Source organism: Helobdella robusta (assembly GCF_000326865.2).
Source record: "Helobdella robusta unplaced genomic scaffold HELROscaffold_12, whole genome shotgun sequence".
Taxonomy (NCBI): Eukaryota; Metazoa; Annelida; class Clitellata; order Rhynchobdellida; family Glossiphoniidae; genus Helobdella; species Helobdella robusta.
In genome coordinates, this window is record NW_008703664.1 from 1,956,554 (window position 1) to 1,976,474 (window position 19,921).

A 19,921-nucleotide genomic window follows, 5' to 3' on the forward strand; every position below is an offset into this window, starting at 1 on the left:
AAAAAATTTCAAGCCAGGGTTTGATAGAATCAATAGAAGATAAGATCGAAGAAGATAAAAGAACGTCCATACGACGACATGCCACAAGCAAGTTCGGTGGCCAGCGACGACCTAGCGTCAACTGACGAGATCAAAGTTTACAAAGACGAGGGGGAGGGAGAGGATGAGAAGAGGTCGGAAAATTTGAATGAAGAAAAGATGGGATTGCTGACTGAAACAGAAGAGGTCAGTTTGATTGTTTGATATTTTTTTTTTCATTTTTCCATTTTTATTTATTTGTCGGCGATGTTGTCCTTGGTGTGTTGTTTTTGATGTCTGTGATTGTGTGGTGTTGTGTTGTTATTTTGAGGCTGTGTTGTACATGATTTTGTGTTGTGCACGTCGATGTTGTTCTTTTGTTGATCTGCGGTTGATTTCGGGGCTGGATTGTTTGCCATTGATGTGGTTTTGAAGGCTGTCTCTCCTCCATATCACAGTCATGAATGATGTTAAAACGTTGTAGAGGTTCGGTTAAACGTTGTTTACAATATTTTATGGCGAAGCTCATGTTTGTAATTTATTTTATTTATCCTTTATATATATATGTATTTTGATACATATCTCCCACTATACCTAATATCAGTAACTTTCAATACAACATTTTTGTAATTTTTGTGATACTTGTGATGCTTCTGTCAGAAATATTTATTTGGTTTTTCATTCGAATTTAATTTTCATTCATTTGTGTTAAATTTTGACGTGTTTGCGCAGAAATGTTGATGGATGTTAGTTGAAAATTGAAATATCGATATTTATTATGTTAATTAGATGAATTTTTTTTAAAAAGATGATGATTGTTGCGATTGTGCTTGGCTACCGCTGCAACTGTTTCTATTGGTTGCTGTTGTTAGTTGTTGTTCACGTAGTTTGTGTGAAAACAATTTTCACAAATCGAATTCTTATAAATGAAATGATAAATTGCATGTTTGTGCTTTTGTTGATAACAATCATTTTAATAATATATCGTTTATCCATCTGTTTTCAATTGTTTATTTGTCAACACGTATCTGATTATAATGTGCTAATTTCAAGCCACGCTGAACATCCAGCCTCTCTCCATCCAGATATCCAAACAGATATTTGCAAAGTAAATTCTATTTTGTATCTCATTTTATACATTCTGAGATTTTATGACCTCAATAAGTCAAACATATTTCTAATTAATTCTAATAAGTTCTACTCATCGCATACATAGATTACAATGCCTTCATGATCAGAAGGTTTTTGGAGTTTTGTAAAGGGAATTTAAAAAAAAAGCGGATCAAAAATTGTATTCATACCTTTTAGCAATTTTTTATTTAAAAAGGAATGTTTTTGAGTTAACGTGCTTTATTATTTTTATTGGCTCCGACTACCCACTTGATGCATCTTTGAACATTTTGAATTTTCCCCGTTGTTTCAACTTTTAATGCCAACCCATTCACATAACCTGCAAAACCACTTTTCATACACTTGAACTAAATACGTTGACTTGAAATAGCTCACATACTTTTTTAATTTGTCAACATTATTTTGAGGAAGAGTCTTTCAATATCAACTTATAAAAGTTATTTCATGAAGTTTCTGCATAAACGCAAAAATTGTGTGAAGCACAAGCGACCAACGGCGAACGCCACACCATGCCACACCACATTTGGCGATTAATTGGATGATTTATGTTCATCATTCAGCTGCTGAGGTTGGATAGGAAGGCATTTTCATTAATCTTCCTTCTTCTCACTTTTTTCTTTTTTGTCCCATTTTCATAATTAAGCCGTCATGTCGTAATGAAAACGTACCATTTCAAAAGTACATTTGCACTTGTCACGGCACATAAACTTGCTTGCAGCTAGCAAATTTTAAACGCTTTGAAATGATGTTAAAAAATTAACAAACAAGCAGTTTTATTGAGAAAAACAAACTTCAAACGTTTTTTTAGACGCACACACACACGCACACACATGTATTATCGTATATACTACACTTACTCACACACATACACACAACATTCATACACAATCTACATACACAACGTCACATACATTACATGTGTGCCATTGTAGCACATCATATAACATCACATAAACAGCAACACAACTCCAACATCACGCAAGGCACTGCACAGACAACAACACAAACTGCTACACGACACACACCGAATACACAACAACACAACTCTGCCGTCATACTTCACAGAAAAAACACAATACATCCACATGCATCACAACAAATATAACACTCACGTACATCCATCATGACAACCATATCACACAAGCACACATCTCACAAGCATACACACCATACTCCAACTCACACGCAAACACACACACACGCACACACGCAAACACACACACAGGGTAAATCTTCGGACATCGAAAGTCAAGTATGTTTCTCCCCAGATGACAAAAATAATATATTCAACTCGTCAGGAGGTTGGTTCTCTCACTTGATCCATTTCAATCTTTACCATAAAAATATGTCAAATATTTAATTAATATCTTTAAAATATTTTAAATTATCTCTTCGTATGTCGTTATAAGTATATATTAAATCAACGTACAGCACATAGATTAAATTTTCTATCTGACGTTGTTTAAGTCAAATCTATCATTCAGTTTGTCACATTTTTTAACATTGCATGGCTTTATTTATGTGTCATACATGTGCTACATTATATAAGACCTTGTATAATTTTTTTTTGAAAATTATTTACATTCTATTAGTGCCGTCAAGTGAAATCACTGATGCCTTTTTGAAAATTTTCAATTAATTCACCATCCCAAATGAACTTTTTTGATAAATACCTACTGAACTTTACAGTGAAGATGCCAGGGTTTTTTTTCAGAGACCACATCCCCTTCGGTTACCCATTCCTGCCGCCCTACCCCTACCCAACATCATCCCCACTCAACTCCACGGTTAGTCAAAAATGAATTTTTTGCTCAGCAGTTTCTTATTCAGTAATTTATTATTTGATTGACTGTCAGTCAAACGTTTTGCGAATTAAATTTTCTAGCTACTACTCATTTCTGCTTTTTTAATTTTTTAAATTATTTTTAATTTTTTCACTCTTGAAATTGTGGCACCGCATCCACTAACAACAAGATCGTATTTATTGAAGTCGTTGTTTAAAAATAAATTCACACAAGACATGCGCAAACGAATGAGTGAAGAACAAAAATCATCTGAAAATGACATAAATGTTTCAAGAGAGCTCTAATTGAAATGAGAAAAAAAACTATTAAGAAGTAGTAAGTAGATGTAGGTTGTGATTTTTTTGCTTGTTTGTTCTTCTTGTTTGTTGTCTGAATTATTCTTGGTGTTCCATCTCCTGATTGTTTGTTTAATGTTTAAAAATGTCTTGATGAAAGGGAGATGAAAGGAAATTTTGAATCAAACTGGCGTGGATGCTAATTAATTGGGATAAGATTTGTGTGCTTGCTTTTTTTATAACAAACTGCCTAATCTTCAAAGAAGTTTTGATCTTGGTTTTGAAAGTAAAGTGAGAAATTGAGAAAAGAAAAGATATATGAATAAATCAAACATAATTTATTTGGTTTGTCTTTGTAGAATGATTCAACCTCATATGTCTTTGACATATTTTTATGTGTTAGAGATTACAACCAGTTGCCCAAATAACAAATGCATTCCAACAAATCGAAATTGAACAAAGCACATCCACATGATAAAGAGAAGAAGTGTAAAAACACATCAGCACATTCGCACTTAAGCAGGAAACACGATTTACACACAACACAATACGAAACAAACAAAACATACAACACATACTAGCAAGAAAACACTTGAGCGCTCACACAACAACACACTCGTTTGAAAAACGTGCGACAACATGAACATGAACACATGTGACATCATCTTTCTTATTCACATACCAATTTCGCTCTGCGACTCGAAATGGTGCTAATTAAATAAACCTTCAAACACATACACGCACCAGCATACGTGTGTGTTCACTCACAAACCGGAAATATTATCAACTTTTCAAACATACTTCTAATTTTCTTTACTCTGTTGTTCAATCAAATCCGATGTTTCAATCAGCAGAAAACGCATTCATATTATACGCATGCATAAGAACATGCAACAAATTATTATCGCACATACACTCGTCAAAACATGAATGCAAATCAAATAAACTCTGACCTTTGCTGCGAACGAAAGATAGCTGAAATGAAGAGTATTGTTGTTGCGCTTTGAGTCAGTCGATGTGTTGTCACGCTAAAAATGATTTTTGCATGACGGGCGACTGTACAATGTTGTTGCTAGACATGTTTCAGGTTTTTGGTTGGTTGTGAGTAGTATACTGTGGTTGCGTGTTGTGTCAATGTCTTTTTATATTGTGTGATGAATTATTTTCAATTTATTCATTTGTTTTGTTTTTTATTCCAGATATTTAATGAAAATAATCATTGATTTTATACTCCGATTAATTATTTATTTGACATTCTATAGCAATTTAGCATTTATTTTATACTTAAAATTGTTTTAAATGTATTCTCGTTAACTTAGTAATTTAATTTTGCAGTTTATGTCATGTTATTCTTTCTTTCCATGTTAATCCCTTTCTCTTGCTATATTTATTTTTGGGTTTAATTTTTGTAAAGAACAGAAAAAAAATATTTGCATACAACCTTACTTGTAATTGTAATTCAGTATTAAAAAAATTCTTCTTATTATATTATGTTGTCAATAGAGTTTCTGGTGTCCATAACACTAAATTTCTTTTAAAAACAATTTTGACAATTGATTTGTTCCATTTAAATATAGTGTTGATTTGAATGAAAAACAAAAGTGGCTTCATTTAAGCTTATAGAAAACTTCAGCTAACATTATGTGATGACTGAAATATTGAATCATACCGTGTCACTTAAATTAGGTGAGAGTCTATGGTTTGCTGATTAGTTAGTATAGTACTACCTGATTACTCAATATTTTATCTGAATACGTAGGAATCGTTCTGTAGATCGCAATTCATTTAATTCAGTATTAAAAAAATCCTTATTATTATATTATGTTGTCTATAGAGTTTCTAGTTTCATATAAATATATATATGATTGTTAGTGATTATGATTGACTGCTCCATTACTACTTTCCTTAATGTTATTTTTATATTAGCTGATTATACTTCAAAAAGAGCATCTTTGAGTTTTTCATTTCTAAAGTGCAGTAATTAATTACCCATGTTGGTGCAAATGTAATATAGATCTCTTAACAAATTGACTTGTTGAGTCTGCCATTTATTACGCTGCTCTGGCTGACAGGTTTTTGTTTCACTCTTTCTCCCTACTTTGAGTGATTTGTCAAAATTTAAAATTCAATTATGAATATATATCTTCTACCTAACTATACTTACGTTTCATTTTTTTTTATTTCGCCGTAATTTATTTCAATTTTCATCCAAATTCTTAAAAAATTAAGAAGCAATTGTGGGAATCTTTAATTTTCTAATCTACAACATAACACGGAACTTAACATTAATGAGTAATGAGACAGAACCTGTAATAAAATGAACAAGTTATCATAGCAGAATAGGTTAACAACGTTTAGTTCAGTTTGTTGGTACGATGCAAAAAAAAAATAATCATCCTAACCTTCCTAATCTGAGTAGACGTGAATGTTTGAAAATGTTGTCTCCTTTGTCGCTTCTTAATTATTTGTAGCTAATTTATCATTTATGACGTTCATACGCTGAAACAATTAGGAGCACCTACTGGCTGATGTCATTATAAAGATTGCCGTCATGAGACCAGCATTATGATGTCTGCCTTTGCGTATGTGTGCGTGTATGCTTCATTGTTGTTACGTGCCTGCCCGCTTACAACAACATGCTGTAGTTGGGTGTAGACTATGTTTTGTTTGTGAATAAATAAATATTGGAATAAATTAATACACTTGGAAGTGAATAAGTAAAGGTGAGATTAAAGAAGAGAAGTCTTGATATAATTCGATAAGATAATAAACATTTTCTAAAAGCGTTTATTATTTTCATTTTGAGTATTATACGTTTAGACGCACACACATACACACACAAACACACACACACATACAAACACTTTCACACACACGCATATATTTATATATATATTTTTTTACAATATTCTATAAATTCTACCGAATGTTAGGCGTTAATATGTTAACGGTAGAATTTATAGAATATTGTAAAAATTATGGTCTATTACACACACACACACACAAACACACACACACACACACAAACTCACACACACACACACATATATATATATATATATATTGTTAGATTAATTCGTTTAACTTCCATATATATGTATATATATATATATATATATATATATATATATATATATATATATATATATATGTTGGTAATAGGCCATAATAGACCATTGTTAGATTAGTTCGTTTAACTTCCATATATATATATATATATATATATATATATATATATATATATATATATATATATATATATATATATATATATATATATATATATATATATATATATATATTCAAATTCAAATAATCTTTTATTCAGTAAAGTATCATAAAATACATAATACTAGGAGACCCGAAGTTTGCACTTGTTGGGTCACCGAAACAGAAATTTGAATAAAATTCGAACAAAGATAAACAATAAATGATAAAAAGAAAGAAAAAAATAGAACCAAACAAAATAGTAATAATTAATCGACAAAAACCTTAGAAACCAAATGAAAACAATAACATAGTTACACGTGGAATTAACCGGTAATGAAAGAGGAAAAATGATTTGTTAAGATTAATTGATAAACTGAATTTTTAAATAAAAGAGCAATATTCAAATTTTTTACGTGAATTGGTAATAAGTCCCAAAGTCGACAAGAGACATGAAAGACGGAATTAATAAAAAAGTTAGTACGAGGTTTAGGAAAATAAAAATCTATATTATGTCTTAAAAATATTGATCGGTTATTGATTAAATGATTTAATTGGTGGCACAAGGAAGGACAAAAAGTTAGTTTAAATAATTTATAAAAAAACATTAACGAGAAAAGAATGTGTAACTGGTAAACTTTTAAAATACCAGATGATATAAACAAATGACTGATATGCTCAAATTTTGGTAACCCAAACAAAATACGAATAAAATAATTTTGACAAAGAATCAACATACGAACGTTAGATTTTGTTGTAAAATCCAAAATAGAAATACAATAGGTGAAAAATGGCAAAACAATAGAATTATATAGTGTTATTAAAATATGTCTTGGAAACCTTGATTTCAGTCGGTAAAGTATTCCTAAATTTTTTGAAGCCTTTTGTGAAATGAATTGAATGTGACTAGTCCAGGATAAATTGCTAGAGATAATGACACCTAAAAACTTTGTAGATTCAACCCTGTTAATGCAAACATTATTTAATAAAACCTGAATATCAATAACACTTGTTCGAATCTTAGGTCCAAATAAAATAAAGTTAGTTTTAGCTATGTTTATTCTTAAGTTATTAGCCAGAACCCAGTTATAAACGTTACGTAACTCTTCATTGAAAATTGATACCAATTGACTAACATTAGAATTAGAGAACAACAGAGTGGAATCATCGGCAAAAAGAATAAATTTTAAAATTCTAGAACAATTAACGAAATCATTTATATTGAAAAGTAAAGGACCAAGGATAGAGCCTTGAGGTACCCCAGAAGAGATAGGAGAAAGAAAGAAGAGATCTGGAATTATTAATAGAAACATATTGAATCGTGTCTCCTCTACTGGTGGCGGTGTTGGTATATTTATATCAAACTTTTTAAAATATGTTGTTCGTGATGACCTTGTCTATTTTTCACGTACTTTTGAATTGTTAATTGTTGAATTGTTAATTATCGAATGTCATAATTACTTAATTTATGTTATTTATCGTCCCCATAATACTGACCTAAATTTATTTCTAAATGATTTTACATGTTTACTTTTAAAAATTTCTAAATCAAGCAAATATGTCTATATCCTAGGAGACTTCAATATCAATGCAATTAGCAATAACGCCAGTAATGAATTTATTTATCTAATGAAACTTGTAAGGTTTTGACTGGAATCCGCTATATAATTGTTTTGATACTGATAAAGCATTTTCATTTTTTACCAGTGTTTTAAAAAATGCTATTTTGCAATACTGTTATACATCATTACCTTTGAAACAAAAAAGAAAGCAACCTTGGATTACCAATGGTTTAATTACTTCATCAAAGACTAAAAATATTTTATAGAAAAACTTTTTAAAATCAAAATCATCTGTTGACCGTTTGAAATATATTAAATATAAGAATTTATTTTCAAAGTTGTGTAAGGTTTCGGAACACATGCATTATTATTATTTGTTTAATAAAGTTAAAAGCAATGGTAAAAAAACTTGGAATTTATTGAAATTTTGTATGGGTGTTAAAAAAAAAGCGACATTTTTTGCTATTAAATTGAATGATGAATTGATTACTGATGATCTGAGTTTGTGTATTTGTTTTAATGATAAATTTTCTTTGAATGTTTCTTCTACGTGTAATTATAATAATAATATTATTAATAATGATAATAATGGTGATAATGATAGTAATAATAGCAGTAATAATGGTGGTATTAATAATGGTAATGGTAATAATAATTTAAATTTCAAAAAATATTGTAATGTTTATAAGGTAAACTCATTTGTTTTATTTGATTGTTCTGTACTATATATATATATATATATATATATTATATGTTGGTAATAGACCATAATTCTTACAATATTCTATAAAATTTATAAAATATATATATATATATATTTATAGAATATTGTAAAAAAATATATATATATAAACAGCAATCTTATGTATATATATATATATATTTATATAAATATATATATATATATATATATATATATATAAACAGCAATCTCAAATATTTATATTTGAAAATATTTCTTTGTTTAAATAAATAGTTCCTTTAAATTGTGAATAAGTTGTTTGTGTTATTTTATTTCATGCTATTTAAATTATTGAAATCTACGTAACTTTCGATTTATTTTGAAATTAATTTATGAAAATTTTTCAACTAACATTTTCGACAACCTCAAAAATGAATTAACCCATTTTAAATTTAAGTGGCATTCCATTACGACTCTCAGTCCCTATGCTATTTTAATGTCTCACTGCTTGGATAATTTTGAAAAAAAAACTATATTTCATTGAGACATTTTTTTGTTGCACTTGACTCGCATTTATCATCTTTAACTATTTTTTGATAATCAATTTACACACAACAGAGTTTTATTCATTTTTAATGGTTGAATAACTAGGCGAATGATTGTTTAACATAATTTATTACAATGAATCTAAACAACGACATCCGATGAAACATGTTATGTGTGGATAACTAATTTCACTTTCACGAGAAAATAAAAATTTAGAGAGCATGTAACTGCTGTCATGTGCAGTTGAACGTTGCGTTGTGATGAGTTTATGTCTCTAGAGAGTTGCAACTTGCGTAGATCAAACGAATCCTAGCTTCAGCAAAGTTAAGTACCTAAATAACAGAACAGGTTTTAGTTTTTTAAGTTCGTCTTGAAAATTATTGGATTATAACAATTATGGCTTCAAAATTATATTAAAATTATACTAAAATAATAAAAATCATAGCTATGTAATAAATTGTGCGGTAAAACATCGAGACTTAATTGCGTAAAATCGTGTTTTAGATTTATTTTTTCATAATTTTCAAAACCTTACATGACTTACGGTGCATAATTCTTCTATTTGGTAGATCGTATAAAAATGTAATAGTGAGCTCACCACAAGAACATTATAGTACATCCAGACCGAATGTTCGCTCCACTTCTTACATGGCTTGAGTTAGCTATCCTTCAAGTTTGATTTTTCAAACGTGAATTAGGAATAGTTGAAATCAATAACAATTAACATGATATTGAGATGAGGGAATCGCTGTTTCATTTCGAAACGGAAATTGGAAGTAAGGCAGTTGTATATAAGGCCTTTGAATTACCATGAATGAAATCATTTGTTAAACATCCAAATGAATATTTTAATTCTAAAAAACCTTAAAACCAATGGTGGTTAACAATTTTTGTTTTTATATACCCATTCATAGTTTTGGTTAGGGTTAGTAGAAATAGCGGTGGAGTGGAGCTTATTCATTGCAATGCACTCGATGACCATTTAAAGTTTGAAGAGAGAGAACAACAAACTAATAAATGAAAAAATAAAGTTGATCCGCCATTGAAGTCTTACATGAGAGCGAAGAGGAGGAGGAACTGAGATTAAGACTCACGTGGCATGGTACGATGCACATATGCACATGTCATCGTCATACCTGCATTCAAATTCAAATTAGCTTGTTATTGTTTTTCAGTATTTTTTCATTTTGAAGGAATCAATTATTGTTTTTGTTGTTATTATTGTTTTTTCTTCTTATTATTTCTTATTATTACTACTAGTATTGTTGTTTCTATCATTTTTATAATAAGAATAATAATAATTATTATTATTTTCATCATCACATGTTGGTATTTGTTGTTGTTGTTGCTCTTGCTTTCACATTCATTATTATTACGATTATCAGTAGAGATAGAAATTTTTATTATTACTATTATGCTTACTTTACCTGTTTACTTGTTTATATTTTGAATTAATGAAAATAAAGATGAAAGAAGTTTGAAACCGGTTCGAACTGTAGGTGCAATCAAGTACGATTCACCCACGTACAACTCGGCAATGCAGGAATAAGCGTGTTTGTGTAGCTTCATTACGTCAATGTCTTCCTGTTCCTTTCTTTGTATGTGTGCCTACATCTGTGCGTATGCGTTAGAGTCGGTCGGAGATCTTTACCGGAGTCGGATTTTTTTGAAGGGCCTGGGTCGGAGTCGGATATTTTACATCCGACTTTGACGCACTGCATTTGTGTGCGTACATGTGTGCGTGCGTCCGTGTTCTTGCGTATTTGTGTGCGAGTTAATGGATGGATTGCGGTGCGTGTGCATTAATGTACTTATTAAACGCATCAAGATGAAAGGAAAAGACGCTGCTTGTCTTTGTGCTTCTTTTTCTTTAGATTTTATTTTATAATTTAATTTTGGTTTTTTCATTGAATAAGAATTTTAGAACAAAACACTAAATATATGAAACAATAAAGATAAGCATTTTGCGTAAACAAATTATAAAAATATTTCATGAAGAAAAATATTTCGGCTTACATATTTCATCCTTCAAGCATTGTTTCAAATGGAAAGCAGATCGTGATGTATGTAGGTACATGTATTTCTTTCTGATAACATCATCGAACAACAGCATGGGTGGTCTCACGCTAATTCCACTTCTCCCGTCCCTCGTCGCATCAACATGGCATCAGCATGACATTCCATCTAATCGCATCAAATCACATCAAAATTGCATCACCACCACATAATATTGTATCTCATATAATATAGTTCTGCTCTCACGTCTACTTTTTGATAAGACGAGCAGTTAATAATTAATTAGGTGGGTAACAAATGATAAATAAAATAAATGGTTGCTTCTTTTCAAATGTCAGTTACCCGCCAACATCTCCACAATAACTAACCTCAAAAATATTCGGCAAAAATTCATATAACAGCATCCAAAGGCGTTCATTCAGAGAAGAATTCGAATGCTCAGAAACACGTACAAACATGCACTGACTTCTACAAGTGCATACAAAATCTTCTAGAAAAAAACTTATGCATATAAAGAGAGAAAGAGAAAGAGAGAGAGGGGGGGGGATGAGAGAAAAAACTTTCAGACTTACTTAGATGATCACAGGTGTGTACTTCAAATTTTAAATTCGATCCATTATGAGTGGTTAAGAAATCAGATAAATAAGATTATTTCTTTTATTTTTATTTCCATCTCCATACATTTTTTCCCTCCATTTATGTTCTTGTTAGATCTTGATATCAAAGTAAAAAGCAAAATTGCTTATTATCTATCATTTCTGCGGCTCCCACAAAAAATCAAATAATGAGCCATTGTTTCGTTTCGATTGCGCATGAAGCGTTGTATATGAACCGTTGATTGTAAATGACATCAACTGAAATGCTTTCTTGTTATGTAACCATAAATTTATAACATATTTTTCAGTTAGGGTCTTATAATATGTTGTTGAATTGTGAATGTGATGTATTGGATCATATTTTTTCATTGTAAGTACATACAAAACGATGCAAATCCCGAATCATCTCATCAATCTTCTTTCTTACGAACACACCGAAGTATCCATGATGTAGTATTTATTATTTATATATAATCACATCAACAATGCAAACTGCAGAACAAAACATTAATTTTTAGACATGTAACAACAACAACGACAACAACAACAACAATTACACTTAATAAATCTATTAATGTTACGGTTAAAATCTTAAGAACATAATACAGAAATGATAAACTTTGTGTCAAACATACAAAACGGTTTATATTATTTATGTATTAAATTAATTAGTAACAGTTGTATAAAAAACCGCATTACTATTAACTGGCAACGATTGAATCTCTAAAGTAGCTCAATCAACTACAACACTATCAACATAATAATGAAAAAACAAGCAACAAGACACACAAAACATACAATAGATAACAAACAATACTAACAACAATAATAATAACAACAACAACAAATAACAACAACACAAGTAGAACATTTATGGATAGCAACAACAACAACAACAAACAACAACATTGCCAAAAACCATTTGCAGATAAATATATCACATCAACAATGCAAACTTGCAATGCAAAAACCATAGCAACAAACAACAACAACAACATCAACAACAACAATAACAACAATAGTGATGAAATGTTTCTGGTTCATGCAGCTGAGAGTCATTTAATGGATTAACCGATCACGATCAGTTCATTTTACTTTGATGTTTAATTGCTAGGAGATTTTCTTTTCATTTTTTCGAACAATCCTTTTTTATTTATTTATTTTTTTTGTGTTTTTGTTTTTGCTATTGATATTATCATTTTTGTTGTTATTATTTTTTTTCTTTTTCTTTTTGAAATTACATGTGATATTTGAGTGCGATGTTTCGTCTGTGCCGATAATGTTGCAGATATTCCTATTTGTCTTACTATTCCTATTTGTTTTTTATGTTAATAATTTCAACTTTTGTGATTGTATGGTGAAATGTTTTTATTCAACCATTTTTTGTTGCGATCAAAACGTTTTGCAACACAAGAGAACAAGAAAGAGGAAAGAGAGAGAAAGAAAAAAAAAGAGAAGGAGAAGAAGGGAAAATAAAAAGAGGGGTGAGACAGAAAGTTAGAGAAAGAGAGAGAAAGAGAGAGAAAGAGAGAGAGAGAGAAAGAGTGAGACTTAAATTAAATAATTTTTTACGGCGGACTTCCAACCGAGTGAATCGCTTTTATGTGCGTCAAATAGCATTAAAAAAATAAATCAGAGAAAGCTCAAAGTATCTCTTAATTAATGAAAGTTATCCTGCGATAACTCATTTAATATTTAATATATTAACATTAATATCATTTGCAGACAAGTATATACACTTACCTACACACACAAAACACAAAACTCACATACACAAAATTCACACACACAACATACAAAACTCACAAACACGTTCCTACAAAACATATACCCATACACACACATTAAAACTTAATTTAATTACACACACTATGTAGGATATTTGCTATGAATATGTAAATTAATTACATATAATACGTTATTATTCATCCGTTTAGTCATTTTGATTAATATATATTTCTGTAATTTTAGCAACATTTCCAAATAGTCTGTTGCTATGTATGTCAAGAAAGTTTAAAAACATTTGAACAAATCAACAAAAATACTGCAAGTGCAAAGATGAAACGCCACAAACTTGAACATGAACATATGAACATAAACGTAAGCGTGAACATAAACATGAACGTGTACATGAACATGAACGAACATCTTAACAAACATTGAAATATAATAACGCAAAATAACAATGACTACAGCCTTCTATGTCAAATAAAATAAGACAAACCAACAAACAGCATCAACAAAATAAAAATTATAAAAACGCATGTAACCCAAAAAAACTCATAAATGTCAAAAACAACGACTTCGACAGAAACGGCGAGACTAAATATAATTAGCAATAACAAAAACACTTTACAACAACAACTATTACTACCACTACTACCACTACTATTACTACTACTACTACTTCTATTACTACTACTTCTACTACTACTACCACTACTACCATTACTACTACTACTACTACTACTACCTACTACAACTACTACTACATCACGTGACAACAACAACAATAACAACAACGGCACGTGACAACGACAAGAACACGCGACAACAACGACATCACGTGACAACGACGACAACAATAACAACAACAATGCTGGGACAATAAGACTACAAATCACAATGAAGGAGAGCAGGAACACGAGATTTTGTACGCGAACTCGAAGTGAAGTGTAATTCAAACATCGAAGCAGTTTGCAGTTGCTTCACTTCATGAGATTGATTAGACATGTAAGATGACTTCTTCCTTCATTCCTACACTTGTGTATATTTTTATTCTTTACTTATGATATGTTTCATTCGTTCATTCATTCGTCCGTTCGTTCGTTCGTTCGTTCACTCACTCACTCATTCACTCACTCACTCACTCACTCACTCACTCACTCACTCACTCACTCACTCACTCACTCACTCATTCATTAATTCATTCATTCACACACACCCATTATCTGTTCACAATGTGAGTGAGTACGATTCTTAGTTGCTATTCAAAAATGTATTTCTTTTCTAATGCAATATATTTTTAAAGTTTCACTTAATCCAAAAGTATTTTGTAGAAACGGAAGGAAAAACTGATGGAAAACAAAATTTCGAATTGCAACGATTCAATCAGATATGAAACTTCCTACTTTTTCTAAAAATTACGTTCAAATTCATTCTTGCCTGGAAGCCGATGCTAAAATAATAATTTTATATTCTGTTTTTTGTGATCTAAAAAATGTAATCTAACCAACCAACCAACCAACCAACCAACCAACCAACCAACCAACCAACCAACCAACCAACCAACCAACCAACCAACCAACCAACCAACCAACCAACCAACCAACCAAACAAACAAACAAACAAACAAACAACCAACTAACTACTCAACTTTGAATGTATCATGTCTGTTCTTTCAAAGATATATAAGTAAATGATCTACTGCAACGTAACTGCAACACACCTCAACTTTCCAACTGCAATAAAAAACCATAAAAATTTCCTATTCGACGCCCCCCACCGTTATTAACATTAGCAACATCATCATCTATCCAAAAACAACAACAAGATTCTCTCTTGTGGTTAAAATAATATCATTTCTATTTTCAATAATTGTTTTGTGAAATTCGCAATTGAATTAGAGTGCGTATTAACAATAAAATACGATACAAATTAATGCAGTAGAACAATACACTGCAATTTAATACGATGCAAATCACACACACACAAACACACACTTACACACTAAAAATCACTTGGAATATATAAAACAATGTTTGTATTGACAACAAACATCAACCAGAATAAATTTTGTGGTTGAATTTTTAAACAATACTTCAAAAGGTTAATATATTTAAAGTTTCAAACAACTGAACCAGAATTCTTAACTTTTTTCCCAAATGAATTAACATTAGAGAGAGCTCTTAAAAGCTTTTCATAAAATCTAAAAATCATTTCTGGATTTTAAATTGAAAATTAAATAAAAAATTTGTGCATGAAGTATGTCATTTTTAATTGAAACGACAGGAAGACTAATTGTTGAGAACGAGTGGGAAAACCACATCAGAGCCGATTAAAACGTACAGACAGAGTAGACATAGTAGAAACAAAATTTATTAAACATTTCCCTCTAAACCATCACCAGCGAGCCAAACAATAACACATCACTTCAACTGTAAACAGAATATTGTTAGATCAACAGCAAAACGAACAAAAAAAACCAAACAAGCAACAATGTTTGTTTGGGTATCACTTTCATAGGAAACCATTGCCTTCATGAGTTTGAAACATTTTGTCAATTTTCTCGGTTGGCTGGTAACGTCAGGTGCTGTTTCAATTATCTTATTCATTGATGTCTTAATGGGTGTTATTTGCATTAGCGATATTTCATAATTTAATGGTAATTAATTTTTATTTGGCTGTTTAACAATGAATAAATGTTTACTGCTTAAATAAATTAAATTCCGTTAACTAAAATTGCTATCCTAAAATCTGTTGTTGGTCTGTTAATTTAACTTTGACGTTAATTTAACTTTTAACACCAATGATGTGCTGATTTTGATACACATAATTATCATCATCGTCATCATCGACGTTGTCGTCGTCCTCATAGTCATCATCATCGTCATCATTACTCTCATTAGTTTCATCAAAAAATGTTTGCTTGAAAGAATTTCTTTGAATAGCTTCATAGAAACTTCTTTGGTCAGTTTTGCAGAGTGTAAGCAGGAAGATGTTATTAGCTCTAAAATTGGGTTTATCAAAGTTTAATTGGTGCTTTATACGTCAGTAAAAGATATAGTTGGCGTAAGACGAAGACACACGCACACACACGCACACGCACGCACGCACATACACAAACACGCATACACACACAAACAAATGATCACAGACTGAGGAGACCAGTATATGAAGAAACATAAAATGTTTGTGTTTGAACGAACTACTCTAGATATTAATTAAGAAATGCTCATACATTTCAATATAACAAAACCTAACAGTTTTTGGGATAGTTTATGATTCGTTTGAATTCAAATAAATGAAAAAAAAAACATTTTGAAAATTTCATTTGATTTCATTTGTTCAATTTTATGATGAAAATTGTCAAAAATATTGAAAGTATTGAAAAAATAACTTTACTCAAAATAATTTAACTAGAAGATTTTGATTGGACATAAATATAGTCTGGTTCAAAATGACCTTAATGATTTTATTTTATGTTTGTTCAAAATCATGGTTNTGAGGAATATATTTGGGAACAACACATCATCACATCATCACAACATCACAACATCACATCATCACTACATCACATCATCACAACATCATAACATCACATCATCTGACGACGATGACGATGAATTATTCGTTATAATACTTTTCCTTTTTCAAACAAATAAGACTCATGGAAGCCACCAAGCCTAGAACCTGCAGAAGTTGATGATGATGATGATCACATGACGATGATGATCACATGATGATGATGATCACATGATGATGATGATCACATGATGATGATGATTACATGATGATGATGATGATAACGGCGATCACTACATCACATCATCACAACATCATCATTTATAAAGGCTAATCCATTAATGTATAATTTTCTTGAAGCTGCTGTGCTGTTGGTTTGCGACAACAATTAAAGATGACATGATGACGAAAATAATGCTGACGAACGTGATGACGAGCAGAATGATGATGATGGTGGTGATTAAATGATGATTGTAATGATGATGATAGCCAATAAGAAGTATAGACTTAATTACCTTATTAATAACGAATAACTAGAGCTGCTACAATTTCAATTAAGGGGGAAAGAAAATGAATTAGGGTAGGCGGCTAACGATGATGACGATGATGATGACGATGATGATGATGATGAGTATGAGGATAAAGAGTACAATGAAGGTGATGATGATGGCGCAAACAGATGATGATGATGATGATGATGATGATGATGATTCAGATGATATAACAATAAACATAATGATAACAATTGCTGGTGAATTGTATCTGTTTGAAAAGATTTTTAAATTATACATCTCAAAAGATTTTTAAATTATATATCTTGTGTAGTGAAGATTCTGAGTTTTTTTTAGTTTTTTTTTTTAAACACAATACAATAATACAATACAACAATATACAATAATACAATACAACATTTATTTGACTCAAAAAAATGTAAAAATAATAAAAAAAATGATGAAGATGGGGATGAAAATGAAGGAGTGAAGATGAAGGAGTGAAGATGAATGAGTGAAGATGAAGAAGTGAAGATGATTGAATTGATAAAGATGATAATGAAAATGATGATGACATTAGAAAAGGCAGTGCTGCCAACGACGACGACGATGAAGATGGTTGTCAGAAATTTCAACCTAATGATTTTATCTGCCTATAATGAAAGGTAGTTACAAGCCACCTTTTATCTTCTTAATAATTACTTACTTTGCTACTCTGCGTTCGACTTTTGGCGTTCTTTAGAAAAAGAACATTCACTTGAATTACGTTTGTGTTTGTGTGTGTGTGTTTTTGCATATTAGAGGGTGTTTTTAGGTGTGTGTTTTTTCTATTTGTGTATATGTATGTTTTTGCCTTTTGAATGTGCTACATGTTTATATGAATGACTTTTAATGTATGCATGCTTGTATGTAAATATATAATATATACATATGTGTGTGTGTGTGTGTGTGTGTGTGTGTGGATATGTGTATGTTTAAATTTCTGTTTATATGTGTAAGTGTGCGTGTGTAAGTGTGCGTAAATATTGTTCAGTGAATGTATATTACGAAGCATATACAATATACTATGTTGAGGATTTGTTTATCCGAAGTATGCATCCAGTGAAGCAGCTAGCTTCAAACTTCTGGTTAAGTAATTAATTATATTCGCCGGGCTGAGTTACCCGATCTGAAGATGAATAATTGGTGATGAAGATGATGACGAAGATGATAGTGATGAAGATGATGACGATGAAGATGATGACGACAATATTGTTGGTGATATTTATCTGTTGGTTGGATGGGTGGTTGGTTGGTTGGTGATATGTTGTTGGTTGCCACTGGACTTCTCAGAAGTTTTTTTTTATTTTATTCGAAGTTTGACCTGATAAGATAATTATTTTGCAAATTTTAAGGTTCACTTTTTAAAATTGTTGCTGTTTTCATGCTTAGCAATGTCGCTTTAATGACACTTCGTTTAAAATGAATAATTTTTGTACCGTAACGTCATGACGAACTTCAATAGTTCATATTAGTATAAGTTATTTATAAATATTCAACTATGATTGTTTTAAAATTATTTTTATTCCAACGTAGAAGGTGTTTTCCAGAAATGACAGCATAAATATTGTTTAACACGTGCCTGGTCATGAAAGGACCCGCAGCATTAAATTTTAAGATCAGTCTCACACGGGAACCCATCTTCTCTTCAACTCTTTCTTTTTCTAATTATTTCACTTTGCGTGTGTGCGTATGTGTGTATGTGAGTGTGTGTATGTGTGAGTATGTGTATGTGTGAGTGTGTATGTGTGAGTGTGTGTATGTGTGAGTGTGTGTATTTATGCGTGTGTGAAAGCTCGTGCTTTTGAATCTACGCACGTATGTGAAAGCATGCATCTTAATACAAATATGCTTCCACGGTGGTTCACAGTTGTCTGTGTTCGTGTTTAGTACATTTGCATGCATTTGTATGTTCATCGTCATCCGTGTGCATGTTCGAAAGAGTATGCAGCATACGTAAATGTGGTTGGTTTGTATGTTGATGAATGTTTGTATGTGTACGCCAACACGTACAAAATCTGTACAAAATTTTGCATGCAGATTCGCGGAGACACATGCTGTAAGATGTTGTCGTGTGTGTGTTTGTTTGTCGGGTGCGTGACGTCGTCATGAATGAGCATGACATCATCGTCGACTTACAATGGGCGGCTGATTGTTTCGATGGTTCTGTGTGGGGTGGTTGTGCTGATGGTGGTGGAGGTCATGCCCATGATGACGAATTACAAATGATGATGATGGTGACGATGACGACGACGACGATGATAAGAAGGATGTAACTGAAAATACTGAAAAAAAATATCATGTTAGCC

At 31.0% G+C, this 19,921-nt stretch overlaps 2 protein-coding genes across 2 annotated transcripts; one reads left to right on the top strand and one right to left on the bottom strand.

Annotated features, from left to right (window-relative positions):
• Positions 1 to 78: 78 nt before the first annotated feature.
• HELRODRAFT_167857 (hypothetical protein) lies at positions 79 to 3,657 on the top strand (the record flags this gene model as incomplete). Its single annotated transcript, XM_009013586.1, has 5 exons — positions 79 to 225; positions 2,133 to 2,261; positions 2,375 to 2,450; positions 2,839 to 2,936; positions 3,589 to 3,657. The coding sequence occupies 5 exons, from the start codon at positions 79 to 81 to the stop codon at positions 3,655 to 3,657; spliced, it is 519 nt and encodes a 172-aa protein (XP_009011834.1).
• A 12,693-nt stretch (positions 3,658 to 16,350) lies between these two features.
• Positions 16,351 to 19,253, bottom strand: HELRODRAFT_167858 (hypothetical protein; the record flags this gene model as incomplete). Its single annotated transcript, XM_009013587.1, has 4 exons — positions 16,351 to 16,567; positions 17,201 to 17,250; positions 18,280 to 18,329; positions 19,145 to 19,253. 4 exons carry the CDS (start codon positions 19,251 to 19,253, stop codon positions 16,351 to 16,353), a joined length of 426 nt encoding a protein of 141 aa, XP_009011835.1.
• Positions 19,254 to 19,921: the final 668 nt, after the last annotated feature.